General features: G+C 36.3%; 1 protein-coding gene across 4 annotated transcripts in view; it reads right to left on the reverse strand.

Moving 5' to 3' along the window:
* The window catches only part of AKT3 (AKT serine/threonine kinase 3), a 253,836-nt gene that overhangs the window by 102,462 nt on the left and 124,713 nt on the right, over positions 1 to 26,661 (reverse strand). For all 4 annotated transcript variants that reach the window (XM_088799111.1, XM_088799113.1, XM_088799112.1 and 1 more), the window contains one exon: positions 20,043 to 20,168. In XM_088799111.1, the coding sequence (XP_088655237.1) occupies positions 20,043 to 20,168 (126 nt within the window). The remainder of the gene's footprint in view (positions 1 to 20,042; positions 20,169 to 26,661) is intronic.

Below are 26,661 nucleotides of genomic sequence, written 5' to 3' on the forward strand. Positions count from 1 at the left end.
CATTGAACTAATTCTTTATTGACATTTTACACTAAAAATGATCATTCACCCGAGGACCTCTGCTTAGGTTTCTTCTCTTTTCTAACAACTTTCATGGTTTCAGCCATCATCTCTCAGCTCAACAATATCAAAAGCCAAACCTCTTTCCCTCTTGGATTTCTATTTTATAACAGACATACCTAACTATACAGTGGCTATTTCTACCTCGTTGAATTACTGGTACCACACCTAAAACCAAATCCAGTAATCTTTTCCACTAAATCTGTTCCTCCTCCCGGTTTCCTAATGTTTCCATCATCCAGACTGAAAACATGGGAGATCTTCTTTTCTGATATTGTTAGTATTTGCCATTACCTGGCTTTTCCACTGATGCAAAATCTCCTTCAGACTCTCACTGCCCAATGCCTAAAACCAGACCTAATGTGATTGTCTCTGAAGCCCACTGTTCCTTGCGATTTACTTCTTTATAAAACTCCAGTCTTATAGGTGTCTAATATGTGTTCATTTGATGTCCCAGCTAGATAAGTTACTTCAAAGTTAGGAATTATGTGCATAATTCTTCCTCAGTGCACCTAAGCCAGTGACAGAACGGAAGGGTACAGAATAAATGTTTGATGATTGAACATCTCACCAACTGGCTTTTAATGTAAAGAACAGAGGACAGACACTTAAAAGAGGGGCGGGCCTGACAGGAATACTCAAGAATGAACTATGGAGTAGAGGGAAAGAGGAAAAACAGAAAAGAAAAGAAGGAATGTTCCATCTAAGGTTCACCTATTTGAGGTTATTTAAGGTCCCCATTGTGGTGGTATCAAGGTAAGTAAGAGAACAGACTTTAAAATTACAATACCAGACTCAATCCAGCCTGTCACACTCTCAGCTGTGTGACAGGCAAAACACTTTATATCTCTACACCCCCACGTTTCTCATCTTTAAAAGCACTATCAGAAAGTAAAGTCAAACATTAAATGAAGCATTTTCCAACACTATACCTAATGTGTAAATGCTATAATTTAAAGAACTTCCCAACCCTATCATTTTAAGAGCTATTTAAAATACTACATGAGATTCCAAGTGATTACCAATTACTGTAATTTAAAAAATGATAAAGGTTATTACTTTAATTACCATTCCCAAGCAGACCACTGAAATGGAACTGTTTAGAAAAAAATATTTATATTTTTATATAGGATGGCTTGGGAAAATATTAAAATAATAATATAAGTAGTTATGTACAACTTGGCTGCTTTGATTAAATTTGCTAAGTCTTCATGGACTCAACCACATGTACGAAATGACAGCTAAGGGCCGTGCACTCACTATACAAGCTTCTGGGCGCACTAAGAAATTCTACAAGCCCACAGCACATGCCAAACTCTATTATTATCATTCTCCACATGTAATTATAAAGTACTAGTTCTCTCATGGTATAAAGGTTTTCATCAGGTCCTCTAGCTCAACAAAAATGTTACATGTAATTATGAACAAGTAGTATAATGGACATAAACCCATATTTCATAGGTTTTGGTATGAAATACTCTACAAATGAATCCAATTTCTAAATACCCATTCGATTGAAACCGTACAAGAGAGAAGCCGCTACCAAAAGCTGGTTCAGGATATTCAAATGGTAGTTGGGTCAAAACCACGAGAAGAGAAGAGTCTCCCAACATGTCTCAGGTTCACCGCTACACATACACAAACGTAATTAAAGACCCGAGTCTGAATTCACAACAGCTGAAACTTCAAAATACCATGTTAAAACAAGTGAGCCAGTAAACATAAAAACATGGGTTCTCTTATGTTAGCTGGAATGTGGAACCATGAACACACCCCACAGCTCTTTGTAAAATGAAGAAAAATACGCCATGCAAGTTTTCGGAACATGGTTCATGTCGAAAAACTCTTCTTTTTAAAGGGGACTCCTGTTCGTAAAGGGGATGTCTTAAAGTGGATGGTGGTTAATAAATAGTCAATACTTTTTTTAGAAGAATATTTTCATTTTAGTTATATAAAGATTCCCAATTAAAGCTAGGCAAATTTAAAATTTAAAAACAAAAGTGGAACTTTCAGCTAGGGAGTCTAAAAAGCTATTGATCAAATGATAATCTGTGATTTCTGGAACCATTTAATACACATGAATAAATCAAGTGTCTTATATAAAATGCCCGTAACTAACTTTTATTATATCATAACCCATGAATAATTCTCAGTAATTTGTTACGCCAGTATTTAAGTTAGATAGTTATATTAGTTATATTAGTTAAACTCACATGACCAAGTTAAACTACAAGCTAAATTTCAAACACACTGTTTACTTTACACCATTCTGAACCATAGACAGCCAAATTCATTCAGAGCTATAATTTCTCTGTAAACCTAAGAGCCAATTAAAGGAACTACAGCATGCCCCATCTAAAACTATATACCAAAAAGAATTGTTCTGGATATCAAGTGTTTGGATTTTAAACGAGTAAATTTTATTTCAACCTCTTTACCTGTTTTAAGTACTAACTTCATTCTTTTAAAAATAAATCCTACTAACATTCAATGTGAAAAACAAAGGCATAATAATAGGTTTTATTTCTAATTAAATCACATAATGAAATAATGCTGTGAGTTATAACGCCCATAAAGAGAGTTTATTTTTAAGCCCCCAGTTATAATTATTATTGTGGATATTCTTTAAAAGGGGCAAAAGGCATTTTTTTTTCTTTTGTTTAAAGTTTTTACTATTCAGGAACAAAAAGGAATAGTGCCCAATTAAGCCTCAACACATCAACCTTGAAGAGAGTCATTCAATCCACTGAGAGGCAAATGTTGTAGGTGTGGCAGGTGCCTTGGGGACAGCAAGCCCAGGAGGATCCAGGCTGGTGGTACTAATGTTACTCATTTCATCTGAAGGACAAATCTAAGAGGTGTTATGGCATTATCCTCCATTTTATAAATGAGCTAACAGAGACTGAGACCAGTTAAATCACGTGCCCCAAAACACACAGCTTGTAAGTAAGTGTAGAAGATTGACTCCCAGGTCTATGTGAATTTAAATTCCATGATCTTTGGGAGAGAATATACGCTACAAAAATCGCCTTAAAAAAATCAGGAATCTTGTCTGTCGAAGTGATGGGACCGTGCATTCCCTCTTCTACAGCTTCCAGTATCTTCCCCATGCTTCTATGACACCTTTTCTCCTACAAAAACATCCGGGACAATTTTCACTGGACAACAATGTTTGAGGAGGCAGAGGGCCCGGATGTGTTTGCTCCTGGCCTGAACACAGCACAGGGATGGTTAGGGATGAGGATTGTCCCCTAGCAGGGTCCTGATCTGGCACCTTTTGCTTCTCTAAGCAGGCATGTGGGGGGAAGTGGTTTAGAATGAGGAGCAGAAGAGAAAGGAGAGGGAAGGAGGGCAGCAGCGCCTTGGGTCCTTTCACTTCTGGGTCGCACCCCCTGCAATACAAATAAAGCCAATGATAATGAAAGTTTCCAGTTACTAATGCTGGCAAAGTAATTCCCAAACCTGCATCGATCCAGCTCCATGTTTCTGGCTATTTGTGTCAGAACCATTTACCTATTACCCAGAATTAACATACCCTTCTCTATACAAGGAAACAGGAGAGAACACAAGTTCTTACATTTTATTTCGTAACACAAAATATTCTACAAATGACAAGAGTAAGACTGGGTTACTAAAGTTATATTTCACTCTAAAAGATGTTTTTTACTTTATGTTACACGTTTCAAATTTTGACTTAATTATCATAAACTTTGCCACAGGCTACGATTTGTGGATTTAAATTAAATTTGGTATCACGACATGTTAATGTGAACTTCTAACACACTTTCCTTTAATGAATATGGTCACCACACATACCACCATTTACCAAAAGTACATTTCAGAGCCAACCTTTTCCCCATCAGCATTTCTCCACCTTGTCTGTCCTTCAAATTAAATAAATAAACAACCACGCACCTGAAGAGTCTCCTAGCACAACTGTTCTGTACATACTCTCTGCATACTTCAAATTTCAATTAAAAATATACTGTGCTCACTGTGGGATAATTAGGATATAGACATAAATGAGGCATTTACTAACAGAGAAAGTTATGAGTCAAGCAACATGGACTGGACTCAAAATATATGATCAAGCAAGTTATTTTTGGTTTAGTTTTTGCCGTATAATAGCCACAGCCTTTTGGCCTTTTTTTTTGTGGTGGGAGGGAGGAAACAAACAAGCACGTAACATAAAATTTACCATGTTAACCATTTTTAAAATGTACATTTCTATGGCATTAAGTGCATTCACGTTGTTGTGTAGGCAAGTTGGTTTTTAAACGTATTTCTTCATTTATTCTCATTGTACAAATTCATATTCAAATCACCCACGCTTACTATAGAAATATTCATAAGTAGGTATAACTAAAATTAAAAAAACACAAATATATCCATTGCTAATGTTTTCATATAGATTTCAGCTCTTTTCTAAGCATTGTTTTAAAATGAGACTATAAGGAATCTATTACATAAGTGCTTTGCTCACTTAATAGGTTGTAAATATTTTTCATTTCATTAGACATACACATCATTGGATTTAATGGAACATGGAACTCCATTGTACTCATAAACCAGAGTAAGCAGTTCATTTATGATCATAATCCATGAAACACATAGAAGTGAATTATTCAGATATAAACAGGATGATATCTAACCACTTTCAACATAGCTTACTATTGAGTACTGTGTTGAAATCTGAAAAATAATCATGAGCACTATTTTTGCTTTAACTAAATAAGAAAAACTAATTTATAATTGAAGTATGATGAAACTGGAATTTGATAACAACTTTTAAACAATCCAACAAGAATGTATCTTAGACTGAAAATTTCCTGAGGGCAAGGTTCCTATTATTTGGTACTTAGTACTGTGCCTAGACAGAGCAGGTCTCAAATAAATAAGTAAACAGAATGAAAGAATATATGACTAACATTAGCCCAATCTAGTAACGAATTTGTGTCTTTGCTAACTAACACCACATTTTCAAAAACCGCTAAAAGATCATCTAGACCTAATAAAATAGGTTCAGACAAGGATCATCAATGGATACTAAAATCATCACGTAAATAACTGATGAAGAACTGACTACTGCATGGTGCCAATGTGTCAACCCACCGCTTACCTGCCAGCCACAAAGGGGGAACCTAACTTTATAATGGAGAGATCAAGCTTTCCCCACCTGAAACCAATGAACAATGACAGCATCACTAATAGATGGTCAACCAAATATGAAGTACCGCCCGACATGATGTGATATGAAGTACATAGTATCATCAAGGAAATAGTTTTGACAGAAATACTGAACATGAATTTAATGGAATCATTAGATCGAACTTCCGTTTTACAGGAAATACAGTGGTAGAGGAAAAAGTTAAACGGCACCTTGTAGAAACAGCCATCAGAGAATTCCAGAAGAGGGGGACTATCCATAGGACAAACAGCCTGGTCTCCTTAATAAGTGACTATAACCGAGATGGGGGAGGTGATACAGGATACAAAACTCTTCTAGACTAGAGAGGCTTAGAGACATACCCATCAAATGCAACGTTTGGTCCTTAATGTATCAGGTTTAAATATGCCAGTTGTAAAAGATGCTTTAGGCAACAACCAGGGAAATCTGAATATGAATTGCTATTAGATAATATTGAAGATTTTAAAAATTTATTAGGTGAGATAGCGGTACTGTGATTATGCTGGAAAATGTTCTCATTGTTCAGAAATTCATACTCAAGAATTTAGGGGTAAAAATGTCATATCATAATTTAAATATTTTAACAAAATGATGGTGCAAATATGGTAAATGCTTACTGGTAAGTCTAGGTAACGGATATATGAGGATTCAATAAGTTATTTTCTCTATTTATCTATATGTATGTCTGAAAATTTTCATGATAAAAAGTCAAAAACAGAAGCCCGCTGCAAAATAACACTAGATTCTTTCCTCCATGTATGTACCAAAATAAACTACAAAAGGCTTAAACGGTTGAATGTGGAAAAAACTTTTTAAAATATAAAATATATAGACAAATATCTAAAATAAAGACAGCTCTAGTTAAAGAAACTATCACAAGTTAAGTTCAGACTATTTCATTGGGCACTGAAGTTTAAAGGTGTCACAGCAAAATAATCAGTTTATTTTGTATCAACTCAAAGTTACAACTATTTGCATCAATTTCTGCTCATGTATTTACTACTTCATAGTCGCTTATCAATGACACCACGGTGAATAAACAGTAAACACACTGAGTGCTGCCTTCCCTCTCCCTAACTGCCAGTCACTCGAAACCATTATCTACAAGAATAGCATCTGCTACATAGTCCTTAACCAAACAAGCTATCCTGATTTTAAAAGGTTTCAACCACAACCATAAAGAAGTCTCTGGATCTTTATTATAGCACAAAACAGTTCATGATGGATTGCAAGTCAAATGAAGAACATATTTTGGAATAATCAGCTCATTCACCTTTAACAGAATAGGAAAAGAAAACAAAAAAACAAAAAACCTCATCTTAAATCTTCTGCCCATTTAGGTTAGTAGGGAAACTGCTTTCCATTACATTTTTCCCGAAATTTATTCTTTTTAAAATTACAACTAAGTCATTATTTTTTATTTTTGCATATTATCAGTTGCTTCGCCAGAACATAAAGATTTTATATGCATTGTTTCTCACTTAATCCTCCCAATGAAGCTCTAAAGTATTTTCATCATTTCTACTTTACAAATAAGAAAATAGAAGCTGTGTGATTTTTAAGTCACGTGTTCAAAATCATTAAGTCACTAAGATTGTAAAACTGAGTCTCTTGTCCAGGTTTTCTAGCTCTAAATTCTTGGCTCTTCTTAGTATGTCACATACTGTTTAAGGGATGGTGGCTGCTTACGAGAAAGAATAATAAAAGTATGCTTCTTTATAACAAGCTTTACATACTTCACTAGTTTTCTGCAATTAAATTGATATAAAGAGGTGGTATATAGAGTATTGAAATAGTTTTCCCCAAAGAAAATTGACCAAACTTGTTGTTTTGTATACATGCATTAGAAATAATTGCCATGGCTTGTGAGAATATTACATTCAAAAGCACCAGTGCCCTTTGATAATATGATAACAAGATAGGGAAAGTTCTAGGTGATAGATAAGTTATTAAGGAGTAATACCGTTTCAGGATTTCTTTACAGAAATTATATTTGAAAATATATCTTTCTGTTAAATATTAGATTATTGGTGCAAATCTGAGCACATTTGAAATTTTTATTGGTCAAAACATTAAAAATCTAACATTAATTAACATGTTACTACAGTTGCCTGGAGGTTGGTATCAGACTTGTTTACGCTTGTCAATCTAAGCCAACCTTGTTGATTCCTTAGTCATACTGAAACCATCTATAAGATAGTCATTAGCAGGAAAAAATGTAACTTCTGAAAGGCACAGATTTCCAAACAATCTATGAGGCAAGCAGTGAATCTGTAAACAATACAGGGTAACAAAAATATTTTAACAAAATGTCCTATTTCCAGAGGACGATTGTGAAGCTCTCAAAGGAAACAATGTATATGAAATAATGTTATAAAGAGAATATTGTAAGTTTATTTTTAATTACGTTCTAAGAGTATCCTATAGAGATAGGAACTTTGTGCTTTTGGAAGCAGTAACTTGCTGGTTGGATGATTCAATTATCATGAACTATTCTGGCATGTTTCAAATGTCTAAAAATGTAACCATAGTAATAGATTCTGAGTGCATGGGTTGGGGGTGAGGGAGAAAGACAATGACAAATTGGTCCAAAAGGACACTGAGACTTCATAGTTGGAAGACTATTGTGCTGACAATTAGTAACAGGAAGCAGAGCACAAAACAAATGAATGAAAAAAGCTGAACTTGCAATGAAAGACCTTATTATAGTGCAGAAACATTATTGTAATAAAGGGGCAATGTACTCGCCTCTATACAGCTTTCACACAGGCGCCCTACTCTCTTTTCTCTTTCCCTACATTTCATTTTTTCATTAGCATCTGCTTGATTATGTATTATTTCCAACCCAAAAGAATGCCTCTATATCTTCCCTAAATTCCAGAGCTGAAAGGTCTTTCCAAACCACTGTGGTCTTGGGCCTTATGTAACTCTACACAAAATATGCTTTTAAATTAACATGAAGCTATGGTGGGGGGAAATTGAAAGGTAGTGATTTAGTGTATAACTGCAGAGAGAGCAGCAAAACACGTGCCCCTCAAGCCCCATTTGTTAAAAATGCAATGATCATACAATTCATACTAAATATCCAGATGACTCTGTCTCTAAAAATTAGTGTTTCTCCTATGACTTCTGTGATTTAATTAGAACAGCAAAGCTGAAATCTTCATATCCCAGTGACTCCTCTGTAGTAAGCTTCAGTTTCCTTAAATAGAAATGTCCAGAAGCTCTGAATCATACTTTCATGTACTAGGTGAGAATGGCAAGATTTGATCCATGATACTGACATATAAACTAGCCTAGAGCCATCAAAAGCCCACACCTCTGAACTGCCCACACTAGAAAACTTCTTATCTCGAGAGCCTACGGCAACCAGAGACGCTTTAGGTAAGCAGTGGTGTGGAAAAAGCACTGGCCTTGAAACCCGAAAGCTGTGACTTTAGCCTCCAGTTCCATCCCTTAGTAGATTCATGATGACTGGCAAACTCCATGAGCCTAGTTTCCCAGCTGTAAGAGAGAGACTGTGTATCCTGCAAAATGCTATCAGCATTAGCAACATACATGTAAAGTACATAGCACACAGGTGCTCAACGGCGGTAATTATTATCATTAACTCTCAATACACTGAATGTTTCAAGAAATTATTAACTGCTGCTGATAGCAAGTCATTGACTTTTAGAAGAAAGGACTGTAGAAATCCCTCAGTCTAACTCCTTCATGTCACAGACGACAGAACTCTGAGTCCCAGGGTGGTTAAGTGACTGACCCAATATTAAATTTCTATCAAATAATCAGCCACCTGGATACCGTCTCTATGCTTGTCCCTCTGCTATTGCATAAGTACCACTGGTACATAGAATACAACTCTCGAGAACTGTGAGAGTCTGCTAGTAACCTACTATGTATAACACTTGGCATAACACAATGTTTCTGTAGGTGCTGACTAAACATTACTTGAAGAGAGCTGTCATCTCTGAACCCCATCTAGGACTAAATGCATTCAAGCCAAGTGTTAGACAGACCAGAGTCCAAATCACACTTCTGCCATATACTTGTTCTGAGACTCTGGTAAAGTTTCTTAATTTCTCTAGGTCTTAGTTTCATCACCTAGGTTTTTGGATCTTTTTTAAGGTAATATTTATTTCAGGATGTTCTTGTCATGACAGAATGTGATCATATAAATAAAGCACCTCGTATATAGTAGGCACTTAAAAAATGTCAATCGTCTTCCCTTACTTCCTTAAGTCCCTCTTAATTTCTTATGTATTAATTATAAAATGGAATTAAAGCACCAAATATGATAGGCATGTAACCAGTTTTTAATTTACAATTTTAAAAATTACACAATAATTTCTACTTTCCAGAAAATAAAAATGTAAGTTAAAAAATAAATACTAAGGGCCGGCCTGGTGGTTCAGGTGGTTGGAGTGCTGTGCTCCTAACCCCTAAGTTGCCAGTTCAATCCCCACATGGGCCAGTGAGCTGCGCCCTCTACAGCTAAGATTGTGAACAACAGCTCTCCCTGGAGCTGGGCTGCAGTGAGCGGCTGTGAGTGGCCAACCAATGACTAGACTAGCGACTGACTGTCTCAGCCGGGAGGAACGCAAGGCTCATAACACCAGCATGGGCCGGGAGCTGTGTCCTACACAACTAGACCAAGAAACAACAGCTTGAACCGGAGTGGGTTGAGGGGCGTGGAAGAAGAGGAATAAATAAATAAACAAACAAATAAATACTAAATAAATCAGGTAGACTTCGACATTCAACTTAATGAAAAATGAACTGTAAATTAATCAGGTCACAAATGAGTATAGTCAGAAAGGTGTGCAAACAGAATTACTTTCACCTTTCAGAGACAGAATGGTGTCATGGTGTGAAAAGCTGGGATCGGTAATAAGATAAAACAACAGTACAAGGACCCTCAGTATCAAAGGCTGGCTGGTGTTGGGTAATGTTATACAATCAGGGAATGTTTACCAGAAAAACTAAGAAGTATTGACCTTAGTAATTAACTTTATGTAAAAGTTACACGATAAACCGACCACGGCTTCTTATCACACACAGGCTGCAGGTGGAGAGGCCCCCACATCACCCACCCCCACTCACCCCCCATCCACACCACCCTCACCTCTCCTACATGAAAGTCATCGGACATTTTTAAATAAAAAGATACAGAGATATTGTACCCTTTTCTAAAAGAGTGTAAAGCCTTTTTAGCTAAAGAAAAAATAGTGCTTTACGATGGGATTTTAAAATGGAGTATTTATTTCTATCAGTAACATTATTTTGTATTCTACGGGGGGGAGAAGTGCACGGCACTGTCACTACCAAAACTCCACATACAATTCCAGGTTAGCTAACCAGGGACCTAGTGCCTAACTCTGACCCTGAGAAAACAAAGTATCTACATGATTACAGCAGTCTGCTAACTATTTCAATTGTCATATTTATTTGTATCATTTATCCTTCTTGCTCCTTTTATATTTTTCACTCTATACAGGGATGCAAGAAATAATACCCCCTGGAGCTTTCATTCACATGAGGATTCCATGCCCATTATAAGCAACAATAAGAGGTCCAGGTAAAGTTCAAATTAATGGTATCCCTGTTACCTGGAATGTACTTTAACTTTTGAAATCTTACTTTCTCTCCAAACAATCCCAACTTCCGATGAAGCTTTCCTTGATGACCCAGTCCTTAATGATACCTCCCTCTCCTCAACTCTGACTGAATATATTAATTATAAACTTACTTCAGAACTGAACCATAAAACATCTCAAAATACCAATTCCAAGGGTCTGTGGCAGATTTTTGCTACTAGATTATAAATTCTTCAAAGCCAAGGCCTACATCCTGTATCTGTGGATTAATACAACGAACCAGGCGTCAAGGCTAGCATCTGGTAGACATGGGCTGAAAATTCTGGCTCTACCACTTGCCAGGTTAGTGACCCAAAGCAAGTCACGTAACCTCGCTCAGTCTCTTCAAAAAGGAGAATAAGATACTTACCTCAGATGTTGTTGTGAAGATTAAATGACATAACATATGTCAAAGGGGCTCGCACATAGTAACACTCAAAGAAAGGTTGATTTCCTTCCTTATTTCCTTCTTTTTTCCCCTCACAACCTGGTACAACGTTGAGAACACAATAACCCCTCAATAAAAACTCTCTAATGTTCATTAGAACTTAGATTTACTAAAAAAATATGTTTAAATTTACTTGGGATAGCTCCTCTATGTTTCTACATTGTGTTACTTTAAATCATACGCACACGAGGTAGGACATTTCACATCAGAATAAATGTGTGCGGTGTTGTTTGGGATGATTAGAAAAGGAAGTGAAGGAAGGAGTCAGAGGTAAAAGTACTTAAGAATAATTCAGTGAAAATAACTACACAGATGGTGGTCTGTTACTTAAGTATCCTTGGATAAGTAATAGTTGACTGTTGACCTTAGCAGAAGTATAAGAGAGACGGGAGGAAGGGAAAAGCAGCAAATGAAGGGAGGGAGGAAGGTTGGTTCTGTTGGGATCTCTTTGACGTCCTCACGTCGCGTTTGTAAGCTATTGAAGCTGATCACTCCTTGCCTGCCTTCCCTAAGAACAATCCCACTGCATCCTCCATCTTACAAACAAGCAATCATCTAATGGAAGACCCACATTAATTTTAATATTTTTCCCAATGGATGGTAACCATTTCCATCCACTGGGGATGGTTTACCCAATGGAGGGATACTCTTAGAACAGTCAGAAACATATTTAAGGATTTTATTACTGTTGTTAAAAACCAAAAACCACCTCTAACTAAAAAGGGGTAATGACAGTCACACAGGCCTTCATCCACCGATGAAGCTGTGTCTTCCAAAGGCCAGGGCTGGAGGAACGTGGGCTGCACCCATTTCCTCGGAGGCCAAGCCCGTGGTGCTACCCTTTCAGCCGCAGTGAGGTCTTCGTTGGCCAGAGGCGGCTATGGTGTGGTTTAGGGGTCTGGCTCACATTACTGAGTTATAAGAAGGACCAGTCCCTACAGATCAAGTCCGTGGCATTAAGTGAAACAGGGATTTTCCTTCTCCCAAACCAAACCATAGCCACTGACCTCAACTGCAAAAGATTTTTGTATTATAAATAGGTTCTACTTAAAACGTATAATGGTCTTTAAAGAAAAATCCAATAAAGCACTTCCCTTCCCCACTGCAGTGTAATTCAGCTGGAGAGAGAAGAATGGCTACCATTTAACTCAACTGAGCAAATAGTACTCACCATCTTCTATCTTACATTAATAATTTTATTTGCACAGCACGTTATAATACAATGTTTTCAACTATATCATCTCATTTAACCCTCACCATAAACTTGAGTAGATATTATTTACTTCATGTTTAAAGATGAGAAAAAAGATCAGAGAGGTTATGCAATTTGCCCAAGGTCACACAACTAATAAAGTAGCAGAACCAAAACTCAAACTCAGGGCTCCTGACTCCAGTGACCTTTCCAGCGACCTTTCAGTATACTAGAGCTTGTAATAAATGTTAAAGGGAATTTTTTAAATGAGTATACACAGCCATTGTGCTCCAGAAGTTTCTGTCTCTCCTTGATTCTGCGTAGGGCCCATACATGTTAATGTTCTGATGAATGAGGCTAAGAAGGCAAAGACTAACTAAACAGATTAGCTTCAGAGTAAATCAGGAAAGAAGGGTGAGGGATAATGAAAGATACGAGGGCAAATGTGGGTTCTAACAGGCATCTGAGGTCACCTATATTGTAGTAATGAAGGAAGTAAAATAGTGAGCTCATCTAATAGGAAACACAAATGACAAACATGTAGATTTATGTTTATAGAAAACAAGCAGATGATGAAACCTTTCAGAGGTGCAGAGGGCTGCTCTCCCACCAGGAGCCAGACGGGAGATTCTAGACTGCATTGTCATAGCCATTTAAATGGGATCGCTCTTTTTCTTTTTTGTGCATTTGTTGTATAATGTAGGAAAAAAGGGAAAAATAGAAATTTTGTGGAGATTATTTTCGTTGTCAAATTGGAGTGTGTTTGAACTATGTGACTAAATATGGCATTATCACTCTTTGTTAATTACTAAAAACAATCTCCTTTTAAAGTGATTTTCAAATAGGTTTTCTCCATTCCCCAATCTAAACGTGGTCTACAGGTTAAATTTTACAAATGCAAGAATATAGTAGTACCACCTATAAAAATGAGAGGTAGGAGGTAAATTTGATTAAATTTATAGTAATTTACTTTACGATGAATTTCATAAAGTAAGGCATCTATTTCTTACAATAAGATGCATCAGACATAACTTTCTGTTTGCCCAAAATCTGCTCATAATTATGGGGGGGGGGGAAGCCACCAAATCTTCAAATGATTAAGTATATAAAATGGTCTGAAAATCACTCAAAACAAAAATAGGGTTAGGAATTCTGTATGCAACTGAACCTAACAGGATGTAGCAATCTGTGTCAAAAAGAAAATGTGTGGGACATTAAGACGTAATAGAAGGGTGGCTGGATGGCTCAGTTGGTTAGAGCACGAGCTCTGAACAACAGGGTTACCAGTTCAATTCCTGCATGGGATGGTGGGCTGCGCCCCCTACAACTAAAGACTGAAAATAGCACTGGACTTGGAGCTGAGCTGTGCCCTCCAAAACTAGATTGAAGGACAACGACTTGGAGCTTATGGGCCCTGGAGAGACACACTGTTCCCCAATATTCCCCAAAAATATTTTTAAAAAAACACCTTATTTAAAAAAAAAAAGGAGTAATAGAAGAAAAAAGGAATACTGAAACCATATAGAGTATAAACATAATTATGATTTTGGCAAGTGTTTAATTGTTGATATATAATACATCAAAAAATAATAATTCTCATCTTCCTCTTGTGAAAAATGGAGAAAATCTGAGATGTTTTTCTGAGCAAGGAGATGGTATTTGCAAAGGAACTTTTTTTGGAAGATAAATCTACCCAATGCATTGCTTCCAAACACTCCAGAGAAGAGAACATTTGAAGGCAGAAGATCAATTAGGAGGCTACTGAAATAATCCAGGGGAAACTGAGGAAGAACCCAAGTAGGATGGTAGCAGTGAGACTGGAAAGTAAGGAAAACAAGACACTATGTTGTGGGACTCATGGGGAAAAGAGAAAGAGAACAATTTGTCTACAGATGTATGAGTATCCCTCCTATTGCGCACTATAACCAGACAGGTTTTTTGTTTTGTTTTGTTTTTTTAATCAAACACTGATTTGGACACCTCATGATCAAAAGCCTTCAGTGGTTTCCAATCGGTTTCCATTAAAAACATCCAACTGGTATTCAAGACCTTTTACAATCTGATTACAACTTACCTAATTTTTTTTTTTTTCTCCAACAAATTCTCTATCCATCTAGGATATTACCTTACTATTCATAAAACAAGCTACTCCTTAATTCCAGACTTCGGATGTTTGCTTATGTAGTTAACCTCACTGATAATGGCTTCCTTCTTCCCAAAACCGACATATCACCTCTCCTTCAGGGCTCCTGTTACCCTCATCTCATGAACAGCTAGTCACCCTAGCTTACCTTTACCTTTTCTCTCACCTTCTACAGCGTTCCTTCTTTATAAAGTTCATTTTGGCAACTCATCTCATTTCTCCTCCCATTGCTGTGTGTTTTATGTGAATGTCTTCCAGAGCCAATGACAAATTCCTACATACAAAAATTGTATCTAATACTCCGTTTAGTATCTAATGTGGTTCTAATGACCAATAAACCCTTTAAAAGTGAGCTATACTGATCTCCTAATCCTGGTATATTATACAGCATAGGGTTATTCTAGATTTAGAAGATTGCTCATTCTGGGTGGTAGTGTGTATTATTCAAGACTACGGCTCAAGTCACAGCTGTTCCTCTCTGCCCATGACCCGCCATAGTGGAAGCACTAGTAGGAATCAACAGGTTTTTCTACATATTTATAATCTCTGAGTCTAATATTTATTCATTCAGAGGTAAGGATGTTTTTGGTAGGGTTAAGCCCCGTAATTTCCTTATTTTTTTTCAAACAGAAGAAGAAAAATGGGTCAGTGAGTCAACACTTCATTTCACTTTTAAAATTGGCCTAAGAATGAACACCCACCTATTTTTTAAAAACGGGATTAAAGGCAGGTTTCAGAGAGGAAAAAGATATTGTCCGAGTGGGCCAATATTTGTAATAAGGAAGACGGTAGAATTCTAGGAGGAGCTCCTGGGAACAGAGCCTGGCATCGCCCCCTTCCCCTCAATGACAGAAGGAAGGGAAGAGAGCAAAAGTAGGTTGAGGCCCCAGACATATGCACGTTGATGTTAAGATTGTCCATTGAGGAACTGCTTCTACCTCTGAGTTCGACTGATAACTGTCGGTGTTGAAGACCCTGAATACTGGGCAAGCAAACTATTATGCTCCCAGTACCTTTGCAACAATGCTTGTGGGTATCCTGCATTATTTTCAGTCAAACTGTAATGTTTCCTGTGCAAAGATAATCTCCATCCATAATTAGCAGTTTACCAAACCACAAGTCTGATTAGAAATGTACGTTTCTTTAAAAACTATTTTTACTTACATTTCTACAGCACTATTATTTAGAAGGCACTTTACATGTAGTTCGTATTTGATCCATCTGAAGGATGAAGGTTATTATCCACATTTTATAGGGCTTGGAGAGTTTACATTCTGCATGCAAAGGGTATCTAGCAATTTAAGTGTTGGAACTCCCACCCAAAATCAAATCTCAAGGCTTAATCTAGGGAAAATATCACAAAACGTGGGTGGGGGAGGGGAATAACATGTTTAAACGACAGTAGAGAAATTTGAGTTTTAATCTTGATACTTAACTACCACTACCTAGTAGAGCAACCTTAAAAAAAAAATCGCTGAATTTCTAAGGGCTCCATTTTTCTCATCTCCAAATTGAAAAATATGGAAAACTAGATGTTTTCAGATATTCATTCAAAAACAGTTATTAAGCCCTAATATACAGGCACTAGGAGAAGTAAGATAAATAACACTAGGCTCTTTCCTCTAAAATAACTCACGATTAGTGGATGAGGCACACACGTGAACAAGATAACCCAGAAACAATGTGATAGCAACAAAAGGTAATTTAGCAAGGAGTGAGGCTGGGGATTTAACTATGAATTAAGTCTTAAAGAATGAAGAAGAAAAAAATTATCCAGGCAAACACAGAACAGAAGGACGTTCCAATCAGAGGGAACAGCATACACAAAGGCTCAGAGTAGAAAAGCAGCCCAGTTTGTACAGGAATTAGAAACAGTTCAGTCCTGCCCACGTAGAATTGCACAGAAGAGAGATGAAGCGAGAGTTGAAAGCAAAGGCCAGATCGAGGAGATTCTTTGTGATTTATTAAGGAAGCTGGACTTCATCCACTAGGCAATAAAGACCCAGGGCAGGGCTTTCACAGGATTACATACTTAAGATTTAATTTTAGAAAGATCACTTTGACAGTCATGTGAAGGAAGTATGAGAAGTGCTAGAAACTAGAAGCAGAGCCTCCAGTTAAGAATCTATGACGAGGGCTTGTGTTAGGGTAATTACAGGAAAAGACGTTAAATTCAATAAATAAGAAGCAAAATCAGCAGGACTAGAAATGAATTGGGACTGGGGTGAAGACGTGAAGATTTAAAAAAAAAAGTCATGGACTAGATCCAGATTTCTGCTCAAGACAGAACTGAGATACTGAATATAGGGGGAAAACTGACTCAGCTTAGGACACGTTGAGTCCAAAAACAACCTAAGTAGAGATATTCAGAAATTAGGTGAATTCAGTAACCTACTGCTCAGGAGAGAGGCCTGCCCTGAAGATATCCACGTGTGGGAGGGAGTAAGCTGCATGCAGGTAGTAACTGAAACCTTAGAAGTGAATGTGACCACGCAGGCAGAGGGTACAAAGTGAGAAGGGTCCTTGGCCAGAACCCAGGTAGACACCAAAATGCACACAACAGACACAGGAAGAAAACCGGGAGAGAGAGACATTCTAGAAGAAGAGATGAAATCGTCCCAAGGAGGAAGTGGTGGTCGATAGTATAACACGCAGCCCGGATGTAAGGCCAGAAAAAAGAACTGAAAAACGTCCACGAGGCTTAGCAATTAAGTGGTCACTGGAAAATATATTAAAAGTGATTTCAATTAAGTACAGTAAATAAGAGGGGAAGCTAGACAGCAGTAGGTTGAGTAGTAGAAACAATGAGAACAGACTGTCTTTTTGGATATTATAAATCAGAAAGGAAGGAATCTGAAATTTAATGAAGATTCAGAAGATCAATTCTAAGTCCCTTCAGTTCTCATACTTTATTTTTTTTTCATGTAAGTAAAAAGCCAATTTTGGTAAAATACCATTAAAACCCACATCGATTAATTTTAAGTAACATTTTTAATTATCAGGAAAAATGGGACTCACCGTAGCTATCAATGGAATATACGTATACATTAATATAACATTTCCCAAGATACCTTAGAAAGACCTTGTAAAACAGTCTCTTTTCTCATATACCCAAGGGGTCTGGACAATAGAGAAACAATTGGTGAAGTCACCCTCACTTGCTCCAACTATTCTTTCTTTTAATGTCTCATAAAAACATTTTGTCACCCTCTGCCCAGCATATCCTTCTCTATTTTAATTTGTTTAAGTCCTATTCACTCCTCAAGGGCCGCTCAATTTCCCCCTCACAGAATCACCGAATGTTAGAGACTTAAAAAGGGCCTTCCAAATTCATTGAATCCAAGTGTTTTCACTAATGCTGATGAAGGGAATAAAGACCAGAGAATTTCAGACAATGACCCGCCCAAGGTCATACTTAAGGCTTATGGCAAAGCTGAAATTTGCACCATTTCTTTAACCAGAGCCCATTTCACTACTCACTATGTCCTCGGGTCATTATTATTTATAAAATTTAAGATTGCAATAAATCAGGCTTTAAGAATAATCGGTTTGAAAGAATTTAGTTAGTGTAAGATCCATGTTAACACACTTCTGAAAATTAAGGAGCTGGTCTACAACTTTACTTGTTCACTTGGGTGACCTCCCCACAACTACTGGATTATACATATAAAGATTACAGATGTCGGCTAATACTTATTTTGTGGCTATGCTGACTGTCAGTCACTAAATAGAATCTCTCCCCAAGAGTGCAGCATTTATTTCAGCCTCTGCCAGTGGAAGTGTTGGAGCAGATGTTGGCAGACGGTGACATACAGTACGTCTTTAAAACTTGTTGGGGTGTGAAATTTCATAAGGTCAAAAAATGCTGCATTTTGATCAGCAGATACAGGAGTTCTGTACTTTTATATATTATTTCAGACAAACCAATAGCATTTGCTAGTAAAATCGAGAAACTAAGAAACTATGCTGACTTTGGGTAGGCCAATAGCAATGTATGCTGCTAATGCTTGAAAAGCTCATTTCTATCACTTTAAAGCAAATACTCGCCCAAAAGATCTTTAGAACGGAAATGTGTTCTTAAGTCAATACAAAATACAAGATATTATTTCAACTCACAATAGGATTTTAAAAATAATTTTCTACTGAAAGAAAGCTATAAATATCTAATGAACATTTGGGAGGGGAAAACTGATTTCCTTAACTTATACATATGTATAACATAGTTCTCACTTTTTTTCTGAAATGAAATCCCTACATAAGAATCCACTTACATAAATAGAGAGGTTGTTGTTTTTTGTTTTTTTTAAGTTAGTATCTTTATCATTCAAATGATTTCACAAACCTTTGGTTTATTGTTTTATCTTCTTCTTTAAAAAAATTAAGAGATACTATCTATAAAAAAGGTTGGTGCTCTATATTATGGTAAAATGACTTTTATAACATTCAAGGTCTTTTGTTATCTTGGAATTTTTATTGTTACTATTTAATTGTATTTATTATTATTTATTTTTTTTGCTTCAAATTTCCCTCATATTTTCCAAATGTGGCTAACAGATAACAACATAAAAGCAAAATCAAAATTAAGAATGGTGTCTAGTTAAAGATTTTATCTCAACGGTACAGACTTTGGTTGTTATGCAAGTTTATTTTAACCTAACTTTAAAATGCTTTACTTCTGAATTAACACGATAAAGCTCTTTCATTGATTAATAAGTATTTGAACAGTCTGAAGTGTGTGCTCGTAACATAAAAATAATAACTGTTGTCATTCTCATCATCATTATCCTCAGTTTACTTTGTGCTATAGTCAAACAAATACACAATTTCTAAATAAGTTTAAATTACAAACACTTTGTTAGATATTTGTAAAGAAGAAAAATTTAACTACAAACACAAAATCTTCCCAGAAAATAATTTCTAATGTAAATCACTTGTTTCTCATCATCCAATCCATCAAAAGAGCTAAGATTATGATAGGAAACTGATTAGAAATGCACTAAGTACTGAGACATCTTCAAACCAAGTTCACACTAGTAACCAAGTTCAAAGGTCTTTGCTTCCATTTAATAAAGGAAAACTTAAGGTATGTATTTGGGGAATCATAATTATCACGTTCAAGTGTTAACTATAAAAATATTAAACTATTAAACGCATATATTAATAAAAAAGACTAAACTATTCATTATACAAGACCACAGATTATTGGTAATCCCTATGCTGAGGAACTGAAATTCTATCAAAGCTGAAAACTTCTCTGCGATTCAATGCAAACCTAAACTTTTTCATAGGCTTCTCGTATTTTAAGATATCTGACACATAATAAGGTCATGCAAATAAATAAATGCAAGGTGAATCAACAATTACAATGAACTTACTTGCCACTGAAAAGTTGTTGAGGGGATAAGGTAAATCCACATCTTGAGGTTTCTCTTTATATCCTATGAATGAGCCATCTGTCTTCAAAAGGAAATATCTTGGCCTCCAGTTTTTTATATATTCTCCTACATGAGGAAAGCATGCATGTTAATGCTGGGGGAAAAAATGAACAGCAGCTTTTATGTGAAAAATAAATTATGGCACAATATATGTCCTACAACATTGCCCTCCAAAAATTTAGTTAGGCAATTTTCTTTTAACTTAGCGTACAAAAGAAAATACGTAAGCCTACAATTAAGATTCAACAAGAACCCAAACATGTTTTGTTTTTAATGATTTCACACTTTGATAATTCATTTGCCCCATTATTTCTTCAGAGAATCATTCATCTGAGTACACATTTTGTTCAGTTTTTCATTTTATCAGATGGTTGTTAGAGTATATTTTCAGCCGTTTTAAAAAGCTTTGGTAAATCATCCATACAGCATCAGGGAAGGTCTATGAAAAACACTTAGCATAAGAGGGACATGAAATAGATGTTTCTCTTCCATGTACCACAGACTAATTGTGTCGTTTTTTTAAAAAGAAAGTGATAAGAGTATTTTTTTTGTTAAATCATGACTTGTTTAAGTAACATTTCATTGTTCTACATAGGAAAATAACTTTCTGTACAATACTGTAAACAAGTCAAGGAAACGAAAGGACATGGGTTACTAGAGCTTAAAAACCATACACGCACTCACATACACAAACATAACTGTAAGAACACATGGTACACTGCCAAGCACATAAAAGTCAGTAAGTGTATATATTTTTATCAGATTTTGATAAAAGCTACCACCTACCTACCAAAATATAAATTTTAACAACCAGATCACCATTTGCTCACCTCATAAAGAACTCTTCAGAATTGTAGGCAACTGAAATGCTCTGGGAATCCACCAGAGCTGGAAGGACACCTGGTCTCAACTTCCAGTTCTCTACTTGACATTTCTACCTGGTTATTTAATCTTGAATGCTTCAGCATAGTACTACAACAATTTGGAAGCAGTTCCAATTTCCCTGCAAGTCAGTTTCTCTTCACCGCAGTTCTCCAATCTCAAACCTAACACCTGACTTCTCCCTTCCCTCATCCTATCAGTATCACCTTCCCAAATCTCTGTCCTTTAGCCCAACCTATACCTGGGCTAACACCTTACACCTGCCCTCTGCTAAGCCGCTGTGGAGCGCTCCCCCATCTACTCATCCCCCTTCCATCCTAATGCATCTGTCACCTCCAGATTACCCTTATGTCTGTATGTGCCACTTGGATTATATCACTGTTTTGCTCAAAAATATTCAGACTCCTTACTGTTTACTGTAAAGTGCCAAGTCTCTCAGCATAAAATGTAAGCTCCTCCATAACCTCCCGCCAACAGGAATTTCAGCTGTGGAATCATTCCTCGGAATCAGCAACTCTCAACCTTCTTAGCTCAGACAACTTTACACCCATAAATATTACTGAAACCCTTCCCCCCAAAGTTTCTGTTTATGTGGATGACATCTATAATGTTTACTGTACTGTGAAATTGAAAAGAAAATTTAAATTCCTTTACTTCTTTTAAAAATAACAATAAACTCAGTACATGGAACAAGAATTTTTATGAAAATAATTATATTTTCTAAAACAAAACAAATTAGTGAGAAAGGCAGAACTGCTTTACATTTTTGCAAATCTCTTTAATGTTTGGCTTAATAGAACGCAGCCAGATTCTCTTATCTGCGTCTGCATTCAATCTGTCGCAGTACATTAATTTGGTTGAAATATAGGGGGAAAAAATCTGCCTCCAACAGATATGCAGCTGGAAAAGGGAAGTGTTCAGATAGTATGGGTATCTTTCTTTGATATTACACCAGCATTTGACAAGTGGTAGTTTTCTAACAGGTTACTTGCAATGTGGAATTTGAAACCCCATCAATGAACTTTCTGTGCTCGGTTACATGAAAATCCACTCGCCCATAGTGCATACTGAATGGATCTTTCATACAATGTATGATTTTGTAACAACACACATTGGTCTTTTAGAAAACACTGGTCCACTGAGTTATAGTGACCTTCCAAATATTGACACATTTCATTATACAATCTCATTTGTTACCACTGTAAATCTCATCAGAAAAGCAAGCACTGGGAAAGCTGTCAAGTTCACGCTGGAAGATATATTCTCCAAAATTCTAATTTTTGCTTAAAAACTTGATTTTCACTATTGGCAGTAAATATGTCAATTCTTTTTCCGTGTAGTGATATACTCCAAGTTCCCACCGCAGGCCCAACCACTTGACAGATGCACAATAATTTACTAAATGAATGAATGAATGGAGGATACGTATCTGAACACCATCCCCACAGGTGTATGAGCACATAAAGGAAACTTAAAGGGGAAGAAAAGACACCTAACACCACTCCTCTTTGTTTTACTGAAAACATATGGCCTTAATATAACAAACGCATGCCAAATTTATAAAACCAGAACGTTAAACTCATAGTTCCAATTAAAACAATAAAATAGTTCCCTTTTTGATTGCACTTATTTTTCCACTTTTATTTATGTATTCCTATATAAAATTTAACCTTATTTTATATTCTCTAATTAGGGATATAATACTTAGACTTTAAATGCTATAAAACAGTAACAGATTTATATTAGTACAAGATGCTGTCTGTTGAGCTAAGTAATAATAGTTTAATAATTATACCAAGGATAAAATGAAACCCATTCATTTTAAAAATCTGAAGTAACACCATTTCTTGTTTTATAGAAGTACTGAATATATTTATTTAAAAATGCGAAATTAAATGAAATAAAAATCAAGTTTTCATTTCTAAGAATATTTCCTGTCAGCCATTAAGTATTTATATGCTCAGTTGGAAGACACAAAATGTCACCACATAAAACATGTATTTTTTTTATTAAACAAATCTTCAAAAATTTAATATATTTTATGTGGTCTATAGTAGGACTTCTGGTCGCCAAAAAGTTATTTAAAGTAACTCTATTATGCATCCCTAATACATAATACAAGACAATGAGAGAGTCATTCACACAGAGAAAAATGGAAAAGTAGAAATTTCCCTTCTTGATAAAAAATACTATTTCTCATAGAATTTTATTAATAATTTTGATTAATTCAGTTAAATTTATCAACAATTGTATTGTCACACTAAGCTAACAGTGGATCTGCCAAGTTTCAATGAGGACACGCAAATCCTATTTTTGACTTCTTGCCATTTTCCATCTATAATATGGACTTTCTGAGAAGATGCTTAGAGTTCGTTTATTTACTAATTTGTTCTAGGTGCTGGAGATATAATAGTGGACCAAAAAAAAAAAAAAAAGACAAGGTCTCTAACTCATAGAGCTGATATTCCAGTATTACACTAGATTTCAAGTGCCCCCTAAAATTTGGAGAAGAGTTCTGAATATTTTCTGAAAGCAGATCCTTTTTTTATAATAGCATGATGTGTTGGCCTAATTAAATATTCATTTTCTAGTTCCAAAAATGAAACTGAGAAGAGGTTCTTTTTCTTCCAAAGGAAGGGGCCTTACAGGCGACACAAGCTCACATAAAATATAGCAAGCAAGCTTTATTGCCATTTACTAGACCCAGTGCAGGAGAAGTTTCCTAGCTAAAAAGAGCGTAAAGTTATAGCTATTCAGGATGCCTTGGCAGGACCCTGTGCACACTGATGATAAAGTAGAATTGTTCCCGCAGCCTTGAGGTTCCCAAGAAAACCAATCTTATCCAGCTGGTCATGGGAAAGGAACTGAACTCTTCCCTCACGGACTCAGTAGTTGAGGCAGTGAGTGTTCAGGTAAGGTACATACTCTCAGGCTGTTCTGAATATACAGCCAAAGCATCCTGGCCTAAGGGCTGATGTCCAGAACAAGGGTATCCTCTCAACACCAACCCTTTTAAGGTCAACCCCATCTGATATTTTAAAGATAGCATTTACACCTAAGTTTATACCGGCTGTATTAAAACGAAGTAGCATCATGTTTTTGTATTTATAGCCCATAGGTTTCAACCAATTTAAGAGACAACCTGGTAATAACGGGGAGAAAGTCTTTAAAAAAAAACACAGCAGCATTTATGGGGCACCACGTCCTCAAAGAGATCGCCCTATGAGTACCTACCAATGGCCATTCAAAAGTGTAGGCACTGCCATGAGAAACCTTCATCAATGCACCAAAGTCCCAACTGGACAAGATTTCCAACACAACCTCGTCCTAACTCTCTATCTTCCTTAATGGGTGCTTCCAATGCTTTCTCGTACTTGGCGGGAGGTTTTATGTATTTTGAAGCATGCTGTTGCCATGTTACCAACGTCAAAACACATACTTCCCAATAAGCATTCCGATCTTTTGCCTCTGTAGGAGGCTGAATGGCAAACTCCAAAATATAGGCACAGCCCAGTCCCTACACCTGGGAAAAATACCTTATGTGACAAAAGATGTGATCGGTTTAGGATTTTGAGAGGAGGAGTTTATCCTGGATTATCTGGGTGAGCCCTAAACCAATTACAAATACTTTATAAGAACTGAGGCAGAGGGAGATGTGATACACAGACAGGGATGAGGAGGACGCAATGTACCCATGGAAACAGACTGGAGTGATGCACTACAGCCAAGGAACGCCTGGGAACACCAGCAGCTGGAAGAGGCAAGGATGCCCTACAGAAGGGTGACCCTACTGACACCCTGATTTCTTACTCCTGGTGAGAGAATAGATGTCTGTCGAGTTAAGCGACCCAGTTTGAGTGTCATTTGTTACAGCAGCCCTAAGAAACAAATGCAAAGGTTTATAGAATCAACTAACCAAACAAACAAAAAACCCTACTGATTAATTAAGTTCTGGGTATGAATGGCATAGAGACTCACAGTTAATACTTAATGAATGCAAAGCGGACCATCCACACCATTGCTACAAATAGTAGAGTGAAGGGCGGGGTTGGGCCAGGCTGTTCACGAGGGTGCACAGTTTTACTTAGTTATTACAATTTCAGTTTCTGGACTTTTGTTAATTTTCTTACCTTAATAATTTATTTCCTGTAATCTCTTAAAACAAACAAACCTCAATGTTTTTGGGCAAAAATGTTGGCCATAGAAGACATTCTTGATTTCGCTGGCTGAGTACAAATATTTTGGCTCTCAAGCTTAATCTTTAATAATAACGTGAGATGAGAGATGGTATGAGTTTAAATTCATACTAACGTTCCACCTAAAATATTGTGATAGGCTATTCAAATAGATCATCTTTATTAGGGAAGATCCATTCAACTGAGGGTTATCCAACAAAATTGACAGTGCTCATTTCCTACTGTTCATCTAATTTCAAATTACATTTTTATTTAATAATACTCAATCTAAATTAATCCTCATATACTACAGACCTTATTTCATTTAAATTTACTGAGAATCACACTTGGACTTTATAATGCTAAAGTCATCAGAAAGTGCCAAAGCAGGAACTAGGAACAATGTCTAAGGATGAAAAACGCACAGATTAAAATGTTTAAATGGTCTTACATCTAGAATAAATACGGGATGTCTAGATTTGTTCAGACATGCATACAGAAAAAAGAGCCTTTGAAATCATTCAGCTTGTGTCCTCAAAAATAAATGACGTTAATGAACATTTAATTCCGTTTTAAGGCTAAGTTGTATTCTACAGCCTGGTCCTAACTCTCATTTCACAAGTAGAACGTCAGTTGTGCAATGAAGGACATACTGGCTGAGAACAGTGCAGACATACTCGTTCATCTACTGGAGGCCTAGCCTCAAAACTGCCACGGGCTATGCTAAACACACAATTAGCTGGATTCACTGAGATGTTATTAAAACAGACACAGATACAATCCAATTGAAAAGAAATCTACACAACACAGCACTGTTTCTCACAAATCTCATAAAATCGTGATCCTTTAGAATTCAATTAGACAAAATAGTCAAACATCACTTTAAAAATATGCTACTTTCCTAGGATAAAATACAAAGAAAATAAAAAAGATGCTGGTTACCAACAGTTGTATTGCAAACTGAAACTCTGATTTCTGTAATAGATCCAAACAATACAACTTTTTAAATTACTAATGGCCACTCACACTTGCTACAACATACCAGTCTTCAAAATCTAATCCCTCCCTAAGGAAGAGGGTGAAAACATTCTCACATGTATGTCTGGAAAGAGGCATTATTGTTTTGATTTATCATAAAGTTGAAACAATTATAAACTTAGCTTCCCTGAGAATATTTTTAAAAAATATTTCATTCCATGTTTAATCACAATCCAAGTTTTTAAGATGTATCATTATTTCTCTTTGTCATCTCTGAGGGAAAAAAATGAACAGGTGATATTCAGACTTAATGCATATATTAATAAAAACCAACCTCTTTACAACTTTCATTATTTACAGAGGGAGGGAGCCATTACTATTTACACAAAAAAGAAGTCACTGTGTAAGGTATATGGCCACATTTTCAGAACAAAAGAAACTTGACCTAAAACAAATGCTATGTTGTAAAATAAAAGTTACAGCAAATTGCTGTGGTCAATACAGGGTCAGTACACTTCTCAAAG

This window comes from Rhinolophus sinicus, chromosome 6 (assembly GCF_057876585.1).
Source record: "Rhinolophus sinicus isolate RSI-liver-muscle chromosome 6, RSI-T2T, whole genome shotgun sequence".
Lineage (NCBI taxonomy): Eukaryota > Metazoa > Chordata > Mammalia > Chiroptera > Rhinolophidae > Rhinolophus > Rhinolophus sinicus.